The sequence below is a fragment of the Taudactylus pleione genome, unplaced genomic scaffold (genome assembly GCF_031769625.1).
Source record: "Taudactylus pleione unplaced genomic scaffold, aTauple2 ptg000584l, whole genome shotgun sequence".
Lineage (NCBI taxonomy): Eukaryota > Metazoa > Chordata > Amphibia > Anura > Myobatrachidae > Taudactylus > Taudactylus pleione.
This window is the reverse complement of record NW_028284986.1, coordinates 1,661,035-1,680,494: the sequence shown is the minus strand read 5'-3', so window position 1 is coordinate 1,680,494 and position 19,460 is coordinate 1,661,035. Positions and strand designations below refer to the sequence as shown.

General features: G+C 47.8%; 1 protein-coding gene across 3 annotated transcripts in view; it reads right to left on the bottom strand.

Moving 5' to 3' along the window:
* Nucleotides 1-19,460, bottom strand: part of LOC148481366 (protein unc-13 homolog B-like) — a 296,399-nt gene that overhangs the window by 121,735 nt on the left and 155,204 nt on the right. For all 3 annotated transcript variants that reach the window (XM_088453621.1, XM_088453622.1, XM_088453623.1), the window contains exons 17-18: nucleotides 18,654-18,787; nucleotides 7,108-7,193 (exon numbers count right to left, since the gene is read on the bottom strand). In XM_088453621.1, the coding sequence (XP_088309747.1) occupies nucleotides 7,108-7,193; nucleotides 18,654-18,787 (220 nt within the window). The remainder of the gene's footprint in view (nucleotides 1-7,107; nucleotides 7,194-18,653; nucleotides 18,788-19,460) is intronic.

The following is a 19,460-nucleotide window of genomic DNA, read 5'->3' as shown; positions in this document are numbered from 1 at the left end:
GTGCTTATCACATCTACGTTACCCTCATCCTGATATCACACAACGCAGCCACAGACTCTCCTCATCTCATACAGCTACAGAGCGCACAGGTGCTTATCACATCTACGTTACCCTCATCCTGATATCACACAACGCAGCCACAGACTCTCCTCATCTCATACAGATACAGAACGCACAGGTGCTTATCACATCTACGTTACCCTCATCCTGATATCACACAACGCAGCCACAGATTCTCCTCATCTCATACAGCTACAGAGCGCACAGGTGCTTATCACATCTACGTTACCCTCATCCTGATATCACACAACACAGCCACAGACTCTCCTCATCTCATACAGATACAGAGCGCACAGGTGCTTATCACATCTACGTTACCCTCATCCTGATATCACACAACGCAGCCACAGACTCTCCTCATCTCATACATCTACAGAGCGCACAGGTGCATATCACATCTACGTTACCCTCATCCTGATATCACACAACACAGCCACAGACTCTCCTCATCTCATACAGCTACAGAGCACACAGGTGCTTATCACATCTACGTTACCCTCATCCTGATATCACACAACGCATCCACACTCTCCTCATCTCATACATCTACAGATCGCACAGGTGCTTATCACAGCTACGTTACCCTCATCCTGATATCACACAACGCAGCCACAGACTCTCCTCATCTCATACAGCTACAGAGCGCACAGGTGCTTATCACATCTACGTTACCCTCATCCTGATATCACACAACACAGCCACAGACTCTCATCTCATACAGCTACAGAGCTCACAGGTGCTTATCACATCTACGTTACCATCATCCTGATATCACACAAAGCATCCACACTCTCCTCATGTCATACATCTACAGAGCGCACAGGTGCTTATCACATCTACGTTACCCTCATCCTGATATCGCACAACGTAGCCACAGACTCTCCTCATCTCATACATATACAGAGCGCACAGGTGCATATCACATCTACGTTACCCTCATCCTGATATCGCACAACGTAGCCACAGACTCTCCTTATCTCATACAGCTACAGAGCACACAGGTGCTTATCACATCTACGTTACCCTCATCCTGATATCACACAACGCAGCCAAAGACTCTCCTCATCTCATACAGCTACAGAGCGCACAGGTGCTTATCACATCTACGTTACCCTCATCCTGATATCACACAACACAGCCACAGACTCTCCTCATCTCATACAGATACAGAGCGCACAGGTGCTTATCACATCTACGTTACCCTCATCCTGATATCACACAACGCAGCCACAGACTCTCCTCATCTCATACAGATACAGAGCGCACAGGTGCTTATCACATCTACGTTACCCTCATCCTGATATCACACAACACAGCCACAGACTCTCCTCATCTCATACAGCTACAGAGCACACAGGTGCTTATCACATCTACGTTACCCTCATCCTGATATCGCACAACGCTGCCACAGACTCTCCTCATCTCATACAGATACAGAGCGCACAGGTGCTTATCACATCTATGTTACCCTCGTCCTGATATCACACAACACAGCCACAGACTCTCCTCATCTCATACAGCTACAGCGCGCACAGGTGCTTATCACATCTACGTTACCATCATCCTGATATCACACAACGCAGCCACAGACTCTCCTCATCTCATACAGCTACAGAGCGCACAGGTGCTTATCACATCTACATTACCCTCATCCTGATATCACACAACACAGCCACAGACTCTCCTCATCTCATACAGCTACAGAGCGCACAGGTGCTTATCACATCTACGTTACCCTCATCCTGATATCACACAACGCAGCCACAGACTCTCCTCATCTCATACATCTACAGAGCGCACAGGTGCTTATCACATCTACGTTACCCTCATCCTGATATCACACAACACAGCCACAGACTCTCCTCATCTCATACATCTACAGAGCGCACAGGTGCTTATCACAGCTACGTTACCCTCATCCTGATATCACACAACGCAGCCACAGACTCTCCTCATCTCATACAGCTACAGAGCGCACAGGTGCTTATCACATCTACGTTACCATCATCCTGATATCACACAAAGCATCCACACTCTCCTCATGTCATACATCTACAGAGCGCACAGGTGCTTATCACATCTACGTTACCCTCATCCTGATATCGCACAACGTAGCCACAGACTCTCCTCATCTCATACATATACAGAGCGCACAGGTGCATATCACATCTACGTTACCCTCATCCTGATATCGCACAACGTAGCCACAGACTCTCCTTATCTCATACAGCTACAGAGCACACAGGTGCTTATCACATCTACGTTACCCTCATCCTGATATCACACAACGCAGCCAAAGACTCTCCTCATCTCATACAGCTACAGAGCGCACAGGTGCTTATCACATCTACGTTACCCTCATCCTGATATCACACAACGCAGCCACAGACTCTTCTCATCTCATACAGCTACAGAGCGCACAGGTGCTTATCACATCTACGTTACCCTCATCCTGAAATCACACAACACAGCCACAGACTCTCCTCATCTCATACAGAGACAGAGCGCACAGGTGCTTATCACATCTACGTTACCCTCATCCTGATATCACACAACGCAGCCACAGACTCTCCTCATCTCATACAGATACAGAGCGCACAGGTGCTTATCACATCTACGTTACCCTCATCCTGATATCACATAATGCAGCCACAGACTCTCCTCATCTCATACAGCTACAGAGCACACAGGTGCTTATCACATCTACGTTACCCTCATCCTGATATCGCACAACGCTGCCACAGACTCTCCTCATCTCATACAGCTACAGCGCGCACAGGTGCTTATCACATCTACGTTACCATCATCCTGATATCACACAACGCAGCCACAGACTCTCCTCATCTCATACAGCTACAGAGCGCACAGGTGCTTATCACATCTACATTACCCTCATCCTGATATCACACAACACAGCCACAGACTCTCCTCATCTCATACAGCTACAGAGCGCACAGGTGCTTATCACATCTACGTTACCCTCATCCTGATATCACACAACGCAGCCACAGACTCATCTCATACATATACAGAGCGCACAGGTGCTTATCACATCTACGTTACCCTCATCCTGATATCACACAACGCAGCCACAGACTCTCCTCATCTCATACAGCTACAGAGAGCACAGGTGCTTATCACATCTACGTTACCCTCATCCTGATATCACACAACACAGCCACAGACTCTCCTCATCTCATACAGCTACAGAGCGCACAGGTGCTTATCACATCTACGTTACCCTCATCCTGATATCGCACAACGCAGCCACAGACTCTCCTCATCTCATAAATCTACAGAGCGCACAGGTGCTTATCACATCTACGTTACCCTCATCCTGATATCGCACAACGCAGCCACAGACTCTCCTCATCTCATACAGCTACAGAGCGCACAGGTGCTTATCACATCTACGTTACCCTCATCCTGATATCACACATCACAGCCACAGACTCTCCTCATCGCATACAGCTACAGTGCGCACAGGTGCTTATCACATCTACGTTACCCTCATCCTGATATCACACAACGGAGGCACAGACTCTCCTCATCTCATACAGCTACAGAGGGCACAGGTGCTTATCACATCTACGTTACCCTCATCCTGATATCACACAACACAGCCACAGACTCTCTTCATCTCATACAGCTACAGAGCACACAGGTGCTTATCACATCTACGTTACCCTCATCCTGATATCGCACAACGCTGCCACAGACTCTCCTCATCTCATACAGCTACAGAGCGCACAGGTGCTTATCACATCTACGTTACCCTCATCCTGATATCACACAACACAGCCACAGACTCTCTTCATCTCATACAGCTACAGAGCACACAGGTGCTTATCACATCTACGTTACCCTCATCCTGATATCGCACAACGCTGCCACAGACTCTCCTCATCTCATACAGCTACAGAGCGCACAGGTGCTTATCACATCTACGTTACCCTCATCCTGATATCGCACAACGCAGCCACAGACTCTCCTCATCTCATACAGCTACAGAGCGCACAGGTGCTTATCACATCTACATTACCCTCATCCTGATATCACACAACACAGCCACAGACTCTCCTCATCTCATACAGCTACAGAGCGCACAGGTGCTTATCACATCTACGTTACCCTCATCCTGATATCACACAACGCAGCCACAGACTCATCTCATACATATACAGAGCGCACAGGTGCTTATCACATCTACGTTACCCTCATCCTGATATCACACAACGCAGCCACAGACTCTCCTCATCTCATACAGCTACAGCGCACAGGTGCTTATCACATCTACGTTACCCTCATCCTGATATCGCACAACGCAGCCACAGACTCTCCTCATCTCATACAGCTACAGAGCACAGGTGCTTATCACATCTACGTTACCCTCATCCTGATATCACACAACGCAGCCACAGACTCTCCTCATCTTCTACAGCTACAGAGCGCACAGGTGCTTATCACATCTACATTACCCTCATCCTGATATCACACAACACAGCCACAGACTCTCCTCATCTCATACAGCTACAGAGCACAGGTGCTTATCACATCTACGTTACCCTCATCCTGATATCACACAACGCAGCCACAGACTCTCCTCATCTCATAAATCTACAGAGCGCACAGGTGCTTATCACATCTACATTACCCTCATCCTGATATCACACAACGCAGCCACAGACTCTCCTCATCTCATACAGCTACTGAGCGCACAGGTGCTTATCACATCTACGTTACCCTCATCCTGACATAGCACAACGCAGCCACAGACTCTCCTCATCTCATACAGCTACAGAGCACAGGTGCTTATCACATCTACATTACCCTCATCCTGATATCGCACAACGCAGCCACAGACTCTCCTCATCTCATACAGCTACAGAGCACACAGGTGCTTATCACATCTACGTTACCCTCATCCTGATATCGCACAACGCAGCCACAGACTCTCCTCATCTCATACAGCTACAGAGCGCACAGGTGCTTATCACATCTACGTTACCATCATCCTGATATCACACAACGCAGCCACAGACTCTCCTCATCTCATACAGCTACAGAGCGCACAGGTGCTTATCACATCTAAGTTACCCTCATCCTGATATCGCACAATGCAGCCACAGAAAGCCATTCATTAGACTAGCCACCTACAGCTGGACGGGCAGTGCCCAGGCACAAGGACTGTGCGGGATCAGGGATCTCATACTGCTTGGGATAAGGTGATTAAATGTGGCTCAGCCGTTGTCACAGGTTGTGTCAATTTAATCAGACAATTACCGGTAAATATACTCCGGCTGACTCATATGTAGGTCAGGGAGAATAGAGAAATGAAAGGCAGAAAGAAGCTCCTGTTGCGGGGAGACGATCGGGAGATGAGCAGCCCCCCACAGCCAGCCATGATGCAACAGGTCACGGGGTCTTCTGCTCACTATGTAGGAAGCAGCAATGATTCCTACAGTCCCTGTACCTGAGTAACATAGAACGCCTGTAGCCCCATTCCTCTGTCTGCTGTTTTGTGTGCGCAGCAGATAGCGCCATTCACAGTCCCGAGAAGCTGTTTTGTTCCATGGAAGCTGCATAATAACATCGCACAATAATTACCTGCCAGCTGCGTTAGGACACCATCTTGTCTGAACATATTACGTTAGAGGAAAACCCAAACCAAAGTGATAGAACGGTTAATGGGTGCACCTGGCCCGTCCCCCTAAGTGTTTATCAGCTAGGCATGCACCCACCCACCCACTTCGGGAAGTCTTGCTCAGGACTGTCTGAACGCCGTGCACATGCGAGGGGCCTGGACAGTATGAGAAGCTTTGCCTCTGTGTGATATTACCCAATTACACACACAATAACATTTTAAAAGATTGAGCCCGGAACATTACACGTATCTCACTACATTCACTAACAGCCGGGTAGAACGCAAATAAATCACCGGGATGTAGTTACAGTAGTATTCTGGCGGACGGGATGCTGGCCGGCGGAAGCCCAACCCGGGACAAAAGATAGGGGTCAAAATCCTGATGCCAGTCTAGATCCCAACGCCAGAATCTCGACAGCCCCCATCCCAAACGAAGGTACACTGGGGCATCTCAGCTGTTAGCCGCAGGGGGGGGGGGTGTTAGGGTCAGGCACCACGGGGGACAGAGAGGAGAGAGATGTGGGGGGGGGGGGACTGGGAGGGAGGTGTAAGACATGGAGACAATGAGGGGGGATGGTAGGCGAGGAGGTGACAGCGAGAAATGAAAAACATCGGGCATTACATCTAGTTTTCTCATAAAGGGGGCGATTCAATTGTTTTCACCAGTGGCTACTACTAATGGGCACCCGACGGAGCAATTCAATTGTTGCTCCACTTGGCCGCTGAAAGATGCGACGAGCAAGAATGTGCGAATGTGCAAAAAGTCGCTGTTTGGGTGCACTAACCAGTTCCTTACAACGGGCTAAACCCGGTCTTTTTGAGCGAAAAGGCACGTGCGCCCAAAAACAAATGAACATCACCCCTCGATCCCCCGTTACTTTAGACAGGAGATCGGGCACGACAAAACCATTATATTGCTCCCACAGAATATTCTCCATGGAGCTCCAAAGACCAGACATGACTTAGATCGCCATAGTTTAGGTACGTTAAGGGTCTGGATAGAGCTTAATGTTTGGTTATGGCCAAAAGTGAGAGATGGAGATAAGGAAAGCTGTAAGAGACACTGGGGGAAATGTATCAAACCTTCAAGAGAGACCAAGTAGAGACGTTGCCCACAGCAACCAATCGGCTTCTGTCATTTTATAGACTGTGATAGATAAATGATCGCTAGTAGCTGATTGGTTTATATGGGCACCTCCCATACTGTGCGGTCAGATACAAACATCCACGTGACCATTGTAGGAGGAAACCAAGATAGACAAGCCAAAAACCCCACCCGCCGGACTTCTAATAGTGACACCCTCAGCAGGGGACTGGCCAGATCCAATATAAATGTTACAAAAGGCTCTGGTCAGCAGTTGGAGGCAGGGGGCCCCCATGACCCACCCGAGGTCTCCTCTTACCTTCCATAGCATACTTCATGTCCTGAGAGAAGAGGTTCCACATGACCTCCGCGCTGACCTTCCCCACACTCAGCTCCTGAGGAAATCTGAAAGGAAGAGAACACAAATATGAGACCATGAGGGGACAGAGGACCCAACACACAGGAGGAATGCAAAGACTTCACCAGAGACCATCAATGACGGAGCTGGGAGCCACTCATCGGGTAATAACTAGTGATTACAGTATAACGGCCAGATAATAAGGAGGGTACCACAGAGACGCTAATCAAAGGGCACAAGTTATAGCGAGGTACAGGGACTTTGTGTATACAGTAAGCCAATCACATACCGCATACAAGATGCCACACAACAAAGGGTCTCTACGCGATAATATAGTGTTCATTCAAGCACCTCTCACACCCCGTGCAGTTCTTCTTTCCTATCCGGAGTGCAGTTCTCTACTCTGGTGCTTCTGTCACACTCAGCGGATGCAACAAACTGCTGAGATACAGACAAGAGTGTGCTAGAAGCACCAGAGCAGGGAGCGACATCCCAGGTAGGAAAGAGGAACTGCACTGGGTTGTGATAGGTGCAGGGTTCTAGAATGAACACTATTATTATGTAGAGACCCTTTGTTGTATGGCATCTTGTATCTGGTATATATGATAGGGTTACTATATACACAAAGTGCTAGAATGAACGCTATTAGTCGTCCCACAACCGGAACAAAAGAGAAAATAATCCTGTAGATAAAAGGAAATTATTTTACTCTCAGAGAAAGGCATGCAACCCACCGACACATGCAAATTACGGGACACGCTTTAAGTATGCTGGTCACTGTGCTCTGTAATCAGCAGGAATAATCTCACATGCAAATCCTGGGACAAGCTGTAAGTATGCTGGTCACTGTGCTCTGTAATCAGCAGGAATAATCTCACATGCAAATCCTGGGACACGCTATATGTATGCTGGTCACTGAGCTCTGTAATCAGCAGGAATAATCTCACATGCAAATCCTGGGACACCCTATAAGTATGCTGGTCACAATGCTCTGTAATCAGCAGGTATAATCTCACATGCAAAATCCCAGGACACGCTGTAAGTATGCTGGTCACTGCGCTCTGTAATCAGCAGGAATAATCTCACATGCAAATCCCAGGAAACACTGTAAGTATGCTGGTCACTGTGCTCTGTAATCAGCAGGTATAATCTCACAAGCAAATCCCAGGACACGCTGTAAGTACGCTGGTCACTGCGCTCTGTAATCAGCAGGTGTATCCTCACATGCAAATCCCAGGACACGCTGTAAGTATGCTGGTCACTGTGCTCTGTAACGAGCAGGAATAATCTTGCATGCAAATCCCGGGACACGCTGTAAGTATGCTGGTCACTGTGCTCGGTAAGGAGCAGGAATAATCTCACATTCAAATCCGGGACACGCTGTAAGTATGCTGGTCACTGAGCTATGTAATCAACAGGAATAATGTGACATGCAAATCCCCGGACACGCTGTAAGTATGCTGGTCACTGTGCTCTTTAATCAGCAGGTATAATCTCACATACAAATCCCGGGACATGCTGTAAGTATGCTGGTCACTGCGCTCTGTAATCAGCAGGAATAATCTCACATGCAAATCCTGGGACACGCTGTAAGTATGCTGGTCACTGCGCTCTGTAATCAGCAGGAATAATCTCACATGCAAATCCAGGGACACGCTGTAAGTATGCTGGTCACTGTGCTCTGTAATCAGCAGGAATAAATCTCACATGCAAATCCTGGGACACGCTGTAAGTATGCTAGTCACTGCGCTCTGTAATCAGCAGGAATAATCTCACATGCAAATCCTGGGACATGCTGTAAATTTGCTGGTCACTGTGCTCTGTAATCAGCAGGTATAATCTTACAAGCAAATCCTGGGACACGCTGTAAGTATGCTGGTCACTGTGCTCTGTAATCAGCAAGTATAATCTCACATGCAAATCCCAGGACACGCTGTAAGTATGCTGGTCACTGTGCTCTGTAATCAGCAGGTATAATCTCACAAGCAAATCCCAGGACACGCTGTAAGTACGCTGGTCACTGCACTCTGTAATCAGCAGGAAGAATCTCACATGCAAATCCTGGGACACGCTGTAAGTATGCTGGTCACTGTGCTCTGTAATCAGCAGGAATAATCTCACATACAAATCCTGGGACACGCTATATGTATGCTGGTCACTGAGCTCTGTAATCAACAGGTATAATCTCACATGCAAATCCTGGGACACGCTATAAGTATGCTGGTCACAATGCTCTGTAATCAGCAGGTATAATCTCACATGCAAAATCCCAGGACACGCTGTAAGTATGCTGGTCACTGCGCTCTGTAATCAGCAGGAATAATCTCACATGCAAATCCCAGGAAACGCTGTAAGTATGCTGGTCACTGTGCTCTGTAATCAGCAGGTATAATCTCACAAGCAAATCCCAGGACACGCTGTAAGTACGCTGGTCACTGCGCTCTGTAATCAGCAGGTGTATCCTCACATGCAAATCCCAGGACACGCTGTAAGTATGCTGGTCACTGTGCTCTGTAACGAGCAGGAATAATATTGCATGCAAATCCCGGGACACGCTGTAAGTATGCTGGTCACTGTGCTCGGTAAGGAGCAGGAATAATCTCACATGCAAATCCGGGACACGCTGTAAGTATGCTGGTCACTGAGCTATGTAATCAACAGGAATAATGTGACATGCAAATCCCCGGACACGCTGTAAGTATGCTGGTCACTGTGCTCTTTAATCAGCAGGTATAATCTCACATACAAATCCCGGGACATGCTGTAAGTATGCTGGTCACTGCGCTCTGTAATCAGCAGGAATAATCTCACATGCAAATCCTGGGACACGCTGTAAGTATGCTGGTCACTGCGCTCTGTAATCAGTAGGAATAATCTCACATGCAAATCCCGGGACACGCTGTAAGTATGCTGGTCACTGCGCTCTGTAATCAGCAGGTATAATCTCACATGCAAATCCTGGGACACGCTGTAAGTATGCTGGTCACTGAGCTATGTAATCAACAGGAATAATGTGACATGCAAATCCCCGGACACGCTGTAAGTATGCTGGTCACTGTGCTCTTTAATCAGCAGGTATAATCTCACATACAAATCCCGGGACATGCTGTAAGTATGCTGGTCACTGCGCTCTGTAATCAGCAGGAATAATCTCACATGCAAATCCCGGGACACGCTGTAAGTATGCTTGGTCACTGCGCTCTGTAATCAGCAGGAATAATCTCACATGCAAATCCAGGGACACGCTGTAAGTATGCTGGTCACTGCGCTCTGTAATCAGCAGGTATAATCTCACATGCAAATCCTGGGACACGCTGTAAGTATGCTGGTCACTGCGCTCTGTAATCAGCAGGAATAATCTCACATGCAAATCCTGGGACTTGCTGTAAGTATGCTGGTCACTGTGCTCTGTAATCAGCAGCTATAATCTCACATGCAAATCCTGGGACACGCTGTAAGTATGCTGGTCACTGCGCTCTGTAATCAGCAGGAATAATCTCACATGCAAATCCCAGGACACGCTGTAAGTATGCTGGTCACTGTGCTCTGTAATCAGCAGGTATAATCTTACAAGCAAATCCTGGGAAACGCTGTAAGTATGCTGGTCACTGTGCTCTGTAATCAGCAAGTATAATCTCACATGCAAATCCCAGGACACGCTGTAAGTATGCTGGTCACTGCGCTCTGTAATCAACAGGAATAATCTTACAAGCAAATCCCGGGACACGCTGTAAGTATGCTGGTCACTGCGCTCTGTAATCAGCAGGAATAATCTCACATGCAAATCCCGGGACACGCTGTAAGTATGCTGGTCACTGCGCTCTGTAATCAACAGGAATAATCTTACAAGCAAATCCTGGGACACGCTGTAAGTACGCTGGTCACTGCGCTCTGTAATCAGCAGGATAATCTCACATGCAAATCCTGGGACACGCTGTAAGTATGCTGGTCACTGCGCTCTGTATTCACCAGGTATAATCTCACATGCAAATCCCGGAACACACTGCAAGTATGCTGGCCACTGTGCTCTGTAATCAGCAAGTATAATCTCACATGCAAATCCTGGGACACGCTGTAAATATGCTGGTCACTGCGATCTGTAATCAGCAGGTATAATCTCACATGCAAATCCTGGGACACGCTGTAAGTATGCTGGTCACTGCGCTCTGTAATCACCAGGTATAATCTCACATGCAAATCCCGGAACACACTGTAAGTATGCTGGTCACTGTGCTCTGTAATCAGCAAGTATAATCTCACATGCAAATCCTGGGACACGCTGTAAGTATGCTGGTCACTGTGCTCTGTAATCAGCAGGTATAATCTCACAAGCAAATCCCAGGACACACTGTAAGTATGCTGGTCACTGTGCTCTGTAATCAGCAGGTATAATCTCACAAGCAAATCCTGGGACACACTGTAAGTATGCTGGTCACTGCGCTCTGTAATCAGCAGGAATAATCTCACATGCAAATCCTGGGACACGCTGTAAGTATGCTGGTCACTGTGCTCTGTAATCACCAGGTATAATCTCACATGCAAATCCCGGGACACGCTATAAGTATGCTGGTCACTGCGCTCTGTAATCAGCAGGTATAATCTCACATGCAAATCCCGGGACACGCTGTAAGAATGCTGGTCACTGTGCTCTGTAATCAGCAGGAATAATCTCACATGTAAATCCCAGGACATGCTGTAAGTATGCTGGTCACTGTGCTCTGTAATCAGCAGGAATAATCTCACATGCAAATCCCAGGACACGCTGTAAGTACGCTGGTCACTGCGCTCTGTAATCAGCAGGAATAATCTCACATGCAAATCCCAGGACACGCTGTAAGTATGCTGGTCACAATGCTCTGTAATCAGCAGGTATAATCTCACATGCAAAATCCCAGGACACGCTGTAAGTATGCTGGTCACTGCGCTCTGTAATCAGCAGGAATAATCTCACATGCAAATCCCAGGAAACACTGTAAGTATGCTGGTCACTGTGCTCTGTAATCAGCAGGTATAATCTCACAAGCAAATCCCAGGACACGCTGTAAGTACGCTGGTCACTGCGCTCTGTAATCAGCAGGTGTATCCTCACATGCAAATCCCAGGACACGCTGTAAGTATGCTGGTCACTGTGCTCTGTAACGAGCAGGAATAATCTTGCATGCAAATCCCGGGACACGCTGTAAGTATGCTGGTCACTGTGCTCGGTAAGGAGCAGGAATAATCTCACATTCAAATCCGGGACACGCTGTAAGTATGCTGGTCACTGAGCTATGTAATCAACAGGAATAATGTGACATGCAAATCCCCGGACACGCTGTAAGTATGCTGGTCACTGTGCTCTTTAATCAGCAGGTATAATCTCACATACAAATCCCGGGACATGCTGTAAGTATGCTGGTCACTGCGCTCTGTAATCAGCAGGAATAATCTCACATGCAAATCCTGGGACACGCTGTAAGTATGCTGGTCACTGCGCTCTGTAATCAGCAGGAATAATCTCACATGCAAATCCAGGGACACGCTGTAAGTATGCTGGTCACTGTGCTCTGTAATCAGCAGGAATAATCTCACATGCAAATCCTGGGACACGCTGTAAGTATGCTAGTCACTGCGCTCTGTAATCAGCAGGAATAATCTCACATGCAAATCCTGGGACATGCTGTAAATTTGCTGGTCACTGTGCTCTGTAATCAGCAGGTATAATCTTACAAGCAAATCCTGGGACACGCTGTAAGTATGCTGGTCACTGTGCTCTGTAATCAGCAGGTATAATCTCACAAGCAAATCCCAGGACACGCTGTAAGTACGCTGGTCACTGCACTCTGTAATCAGCAGGAAGAATCTCACATGCAAATCCTGGGACACGCTGTAAGTATGCTGGTCACTGTGCTCTGTAATCAGCAGGAATAATCTCACATACAAATCCTGGGACACGCTATATGTATGCTGGTCACTGAGCTCTGTAATCAACAGGTATAATCTCACATGCAAATCCTGGGACACGCTGTAAGTACGCTGGTCACTGCGCTCTGTAATCAGCAGGTGTATCCTCACATGCAAATCCCAGGACACGCTGTAAGTATGCTGGTCACTGTGCTCTGTAACGAGCAGGAATAATATTGCATGCAAATCCCGGGACACGCTGTAAGTATGCTGGTCACTGTGCTCGGTAAGGAGCAGGAATAATCTCACATGCAAATCCGGGACACGCTGTAAGTATGCTGGTCACTGAGCTATGTAATCAACAGGAATAATGTGACATGCAAATCCCCGGACACGCTGTAAGTATGCTGGTCACTGTGCTCTTTAATCAGCAGGTATAATCTCACATACAAATCCCGGGACATGCTGTAAGTATGCTGGTCACTGCGCTCTGTAATCAGCAGGAATAATCTCACATGCAAATCCTGGGACACGCTGTAAGTATGCTGGTCACTGCGCTCTGTAATCAGTAGGAATAATCTCACATGCAAATCCCGGGACACGCTGTAAGTATGCTGGTCACTGCGCTCTGTAATCAGCAGGTATAATCTCACATGCAAATCCTGGGACACGCTGTAAGTATGCTGGTCACTGAGCTATGTAATCAACAGGAATAATGTGACATGCAAATCCCCGGACACGCTGTAAGTATGCTGGTCACTGTGCTCTTTAATCAGCAGGTATAATCTCACATACAAATCCCGGGACATGCTGTAAGTATGCTGGTCACTGCGCTCTGTAATCAGCAGGAATAATCTCACATGCAAATCCCGGGACACGCTGTAAGTATGCTGGTCACTGCGCTCTGTAATCAGCAGGAATGATCTCACATGCAAATCCAGGGACACGCTGTAAGTATGCTGGTCACTGCGCTCTGTAATCAGCAGGTATAATCTCACATGCAAATCCTGGGACACGCTGTAAGTATGCTGGTCACTGCGCTCTGTAATCAGCAGGAATAATCTCACATGCAAATCCTGGGACTTGCTGTAAGTATGCTGGTCACTGTGCTCTGTAATCAGCAGCTATAATCTCACATGCAAATCCTGGGACACGCTGTAAATATGCTGGTCACTGCGCTCTGTAATCAGCAGGAATAATCTCACATGCAAATCCCAGGACACGCTGTAAGTATGCTGGTCACTGTGCTCTGTAATCAGCAGGTATAATCTTACAAGCAAATCCTGGGAAACGCTGTAAGTATGCTGGTCACTGTGCTCTGTAATCAGCAAGTATAATCTCACATGCAAATCCCAGGACACGCTGTAAGTATGCTGGTCACTGCGCTCTGTAATCAACAGGAATAATCTTACAAGCAAATCCCGGGACACGCTGTAAGTATGCTGGTCACTGCGCTCTGTAATCAGCAGGAATAATCTCACATGCAAATCCCGGGACACGCTGTAAGTATGCTGGTCACTGCGCTCTGTAATCAACAGGAATAATCTTACAAGCAAATCCTGGGACACGCTGTAAGTACGCTGGTCACTGCGCTCTGTAATCAGCAGGATAATCTCACATGCAAATCCTGGGACACGCTGTAAGTATGCTGGTCACTGCGCTCTGTATTCACCAGGTATAATCTCACATGCAAATCCCGGAACACACTGCAAGTATGCTGGCCACTGTGCTCTGTAATCAGCAAGTATAATCTCACATGCAAATCCTGGGACACGCTGTAAATATGCTGGTCACTGCGATCTGTAATCAGCAGGTATAATCTCACATGCAAATCCTGGGACACGCTGTAAGTATGCTGGTCACTGCGCTCTGTAATCACCAGGTATAATCTCACATGCAAATCCCGGAACACACTGTAAGTATGCTGGTCACTGTGCTCTGTAATCAGCAAGTATAATCTCACATGCAAATCCTGGGACACGCTGTAAGTATGCTGGTCACTGTGCTCTGTAATCAGCAGGTATAATCTCACAAGCAAATCCCAGGACACACTGTAAGTATGCTGGTCACTGTGCTCTGTAATCAGCAGGTATAATCTCACAAGCAAATCCTGGGACACACTGTAAGTATGCTGGTCACTGCGCTCTGTAATCAGCAGGAATAATCTCACATGCAAATCCTGGGACACGCTGTAAGTATGCTGGTCACTGTGCTCTGTAATCACCAGGTATAATCTCACATGCAAATCCCGGGACACGCTATAAGTATGCTGGTCACTGCGCTCTGTAATCAGCAGGTATAATCTCACATGCAAATCCCGGGACACGCTGTAAGAATGCTGGTCACTGTGCTCTGTAATCAGCAGGAATAATCTCACATGTAAATCCCAGGACATGCTGTAAGTATGCTGGTCACTGTGCTCTGTAATCAGCAGGAATAATCTCACATGCAAATCCTGGGACACACTGTAAGTATGCTGGTCACTGTGCTCTGTAATCAGCACGTATAATCTCACATGCAAATCCCGGGACACGCTGTAAGTATGCTGGTCACTGCACTCTGTAATCAGCAGGAATAACCTCACATGCAAATCCCGGGACACGCTGTAAGTATGCTGGTCACTGAGCTCTGTAATCACCAGGTATAATCTCACATGCAAATCCCACGACACGCTGTAAGTATGCTGGTCACTGTGCTCTGTAATCAGCAGGAATAATCTCACATGCAAATCCCGGGACACGCTGTAAGTATGCTGGTCACTGAGCTCTGTAATCACCAGGTATAATCTCACATGCAAATCCCACGACACGCTGTAAGTATGCTGGTCACTGTGCTCTGTAATCACCAGGTATAATCTCACATGCAAATCTCGGAACACACTGTAAGTATGCTGGTCACAGTGCTCTGCAATCAGCAGGTATAATCTCACATGCAAATCCCGGGACACGCTGTAAGTATGCTGGTCACTGTGCTCTGTAATCAGCAGGTATTATCTCACATGCAAATCCCGGGACACGCTGTAAGTATGCTGGTCACTGCGCTCTGTAATCAGCAGGAATAATCTCACATGTAAATCCCGGGACACGCTTTAAGTATGCTGGTCACTGCGCTCTGTAATCAGCAGGAATAATCTCACATGCAAATCCCAGGACATGCTGTAAGTATGCTGGTCACTGCGCTCTGTAATCAGCAGGAATAATCTCACATGTAAATCCCGGGACACGCTTTAAGTATGCTGGTCACTGCGCTCTGTAATCAGCAGGAATAATCTCACATGTAAATCCCGGGACACACTGTAAGTATGCTGGTCACAGCGCTCTGTAATAAGCAGGATAACCTCACATGCAAATCCCAGGACACGCTGTAAGTATGCTGGTCACTGCGCTCTGTAATCAGCAGGAATAATCTAACATGTAAATCCCGGGACACGCTGTAAGTATGCTGGTCACAGCGCTCTGTAATCAGCAGGATAACCTCACATGCAAATCCCGGGACACGCTGTAAGTATGCTGGTCACAGCGCTCTGTAATAAGCAGGATAACCTCACATGCCTAGCAGTGTGCTCCCCATTCAGACCTGAGCAAGAGGGACAGGACCCGCTATGGTACATCTGGCAGGGTACAGGCCGAAATGTCTCCTTGTGACAATTACTACTCTGACCTCAAGCAATTACCAGTAGACACCAACACTTAGATTATATAAAGATTACAATGTCAAAGCATAAAGGGGATGGCCAGTTTATCTGAAATATAATTACATTTTATAGCCATAGACTGAGAGGTATATAGTGGGAGGAGCAGGTTCCCCCAGCAGCACAGAGTATATCAGGAGATGAGTGATGTGTTAGTGAGGACAGGGCTACATGTGACAGGGGCAGTGACATGATGTGAGGAGGGGAATGGAGGAAGCAGGAAGCCACATACTGAGAGTTATATAGTGGGAGGAGACGGTTCCCCCAGCAGCACAGTGTATATCAGGAGATGAGTGACGTGTTAGTGAGGACAGGGCTGCATGTGACAGGGGCAGTGACATGATGTGAGGAGGGGAATGGAGGCAGCAGGAAGTCACAGACTGAGAGTTATATAGTGGGAGCAGCAGCACAGAGTATATCAGGAGATGAGTGATGTGTTAGTGAGGACAGGGCTGCATGTGACAGGGGCAGTGACATGATGTGAGGAGGGGAATGGGGGCTACAGGAAGTCACATACTGAGAGTTATATAGTGGGAGGAGCAGGTTCCCCCAGCAGCACAGAGTATATCAGGAGATGAGTGATGTGTTAGTGAGGACAGGGCTGCACGTGACAGGGGCAATGACATGATGTGAGGAGGGGAATGGAGGCAGCAGGAAGCCACAGGCAAAGAGTTATATAGTGGGAGGAGCAGGTCCCCCAGCAGCACAGAGTATATCAGGAGATGAGTGATGTGTCAGTGAGGACAGGGCTGCATGTGACAGGGGCAGTGACATGATGTGAGCAGGGGAATGGAGGCAGCAGGAAGCCACAGGCAAAGAGTTATATAGTGGGAGGAGCAGGGTCCCAGCAGCACAGAGTATATCAGAAGATGAGTGATGTGTTAGTGGGGACAGGGCTGTATGTGACAGGAGCAGTGACATGATGTGAGGAGGGGAATGGGGGCTACAGGAAGTCACATACTGAGAGTTATATAGTGGGAGGAGCAGGTTCCCCCAGCAGCACAGAGTATATCAGGAGATGAGTGATGTGTTAGTGAGGACAGGGCTACACGTGACAGGGGCAATGACATGATGTGAGGAGGGGAATGGAGGCAGCAGGAAGCCACAGGCAAAGAGTTATATAGTGGGAGGAGCAGGTCCCCCAGCAGCACAGAGTATATCAGGAGATGAGTGATGTGTCAGTGAGGACAGGGCTGCATGTGACAGGGGCAGTGACATGATGTGAGGAGGGGAATGGAGGCAGCAGGAAGCCACATACTGAGAGTTATATAGTGGGAGGAGCAGGGTCCCAGCAGCACAGAGTATATCAGGAGATGAGTGATGTGTTAGTGGGGACAGGGCTATATGTGACAGGGACAGTGACATGATGTGAGGAGGGAGAATGGCGGCTACAGGAAGTCACAGACAGAGTTATATGGAGGTCACCTGGCAATAAACCTCTATGGCATGCACATCTAAAGCTAGTTGCTAGTGTTAAAAGACTTAGCAACGAAGAATCAATAATCTATAAAGTCTTGTTAAAAAATTTCCTGACATGTAAATATTAGAAAATTGTACAGTGTTACTTGGCTGGCGACCCCATTTATCTTGTGTGAGAATGAAGAATACAATTTTCGAACATGTAACAAGAAGTCGTGAAAGACTAATCTGGAGGCTGAGGGCCGGCATACGAGCGCCTCCCCGGGTACGGTGTAATGAGCATGCAAGACAACGGCAGCAGGTGGCAGGCAAGTACGAGCAGTGCGTCCCCTCACTCACCCGGTGTCAGGAAGCTTTTTAGTAAGTGCTCACACCGTGGCCGACCTCAGAGTCACTTATACAACAAGAGACAGACAGGAAGACAGACTGACAGGTGACATCTCTACAAAGCACAGAAGGATTAGAGAGACAGAAACCAATCACGGGCTGTGGGCAGCCGCTGCGGATCTCTTACTGGTTCAGTACTGGGGTGTAGGCGTTCTTATCCTCCTCAATTATCGATACAATCAGTGTGATCAGCTTCGGCCAGAAGTCCAGATTCTTTATACAGGGCCCTTGTTCTTCAGGAGGCAAATCTTGCTTCTTGGTCTGGGGAAGCAGAAATCAGTAATAAGACACGTCTGATGCAGACTTGTCAGTTATGGCCCAACCAAATAGTCCACCACCCCCCACTGTGTGTTACTGCCCACCAAGTAACCCCATACGTACATTGTCTGATACTGTCCGCCAAAGTGCCGCCCACATTGTCTGTTACTGTCCTCCAAGGTGCACCTCACATTGTCTGATACCGTCCATCAAGTATCCCCCCACATTGTCTGATACCGTCCATCAAGTATCCCCCCACATTGTCTGATACCGTCCATCAAGTACCTCCCCCCACATTGTCTGATACCATCCATCAGGTACCTCCCCCCACATTGTCTGATACTGTCCACCAAGTACCCCCCCCCATATTGTCTGCTACCGTCCATCAAGTATCCCCCCACATTGTCTGATACTGTTCTCCAAGTACCCCCCACATTGTCTGATGCCGACCATCAAGTACCCGCCCACGCTGTCTGTTACTATCCACCAAGTATCTCCTACATTGTCTGTTACTGTTTACCAAGGTGCTCCCCACATTGTCTGATACCATTCACCAAGTAACCCCCCCCCACATTGTCTGATACCGTTCACCAAGTACCCCCCCCACATTGTCTGATACCGTTCACCAAGTACCCCCCCACACATTGCCTGATACTGTCCACCAAGTACCCCCCCA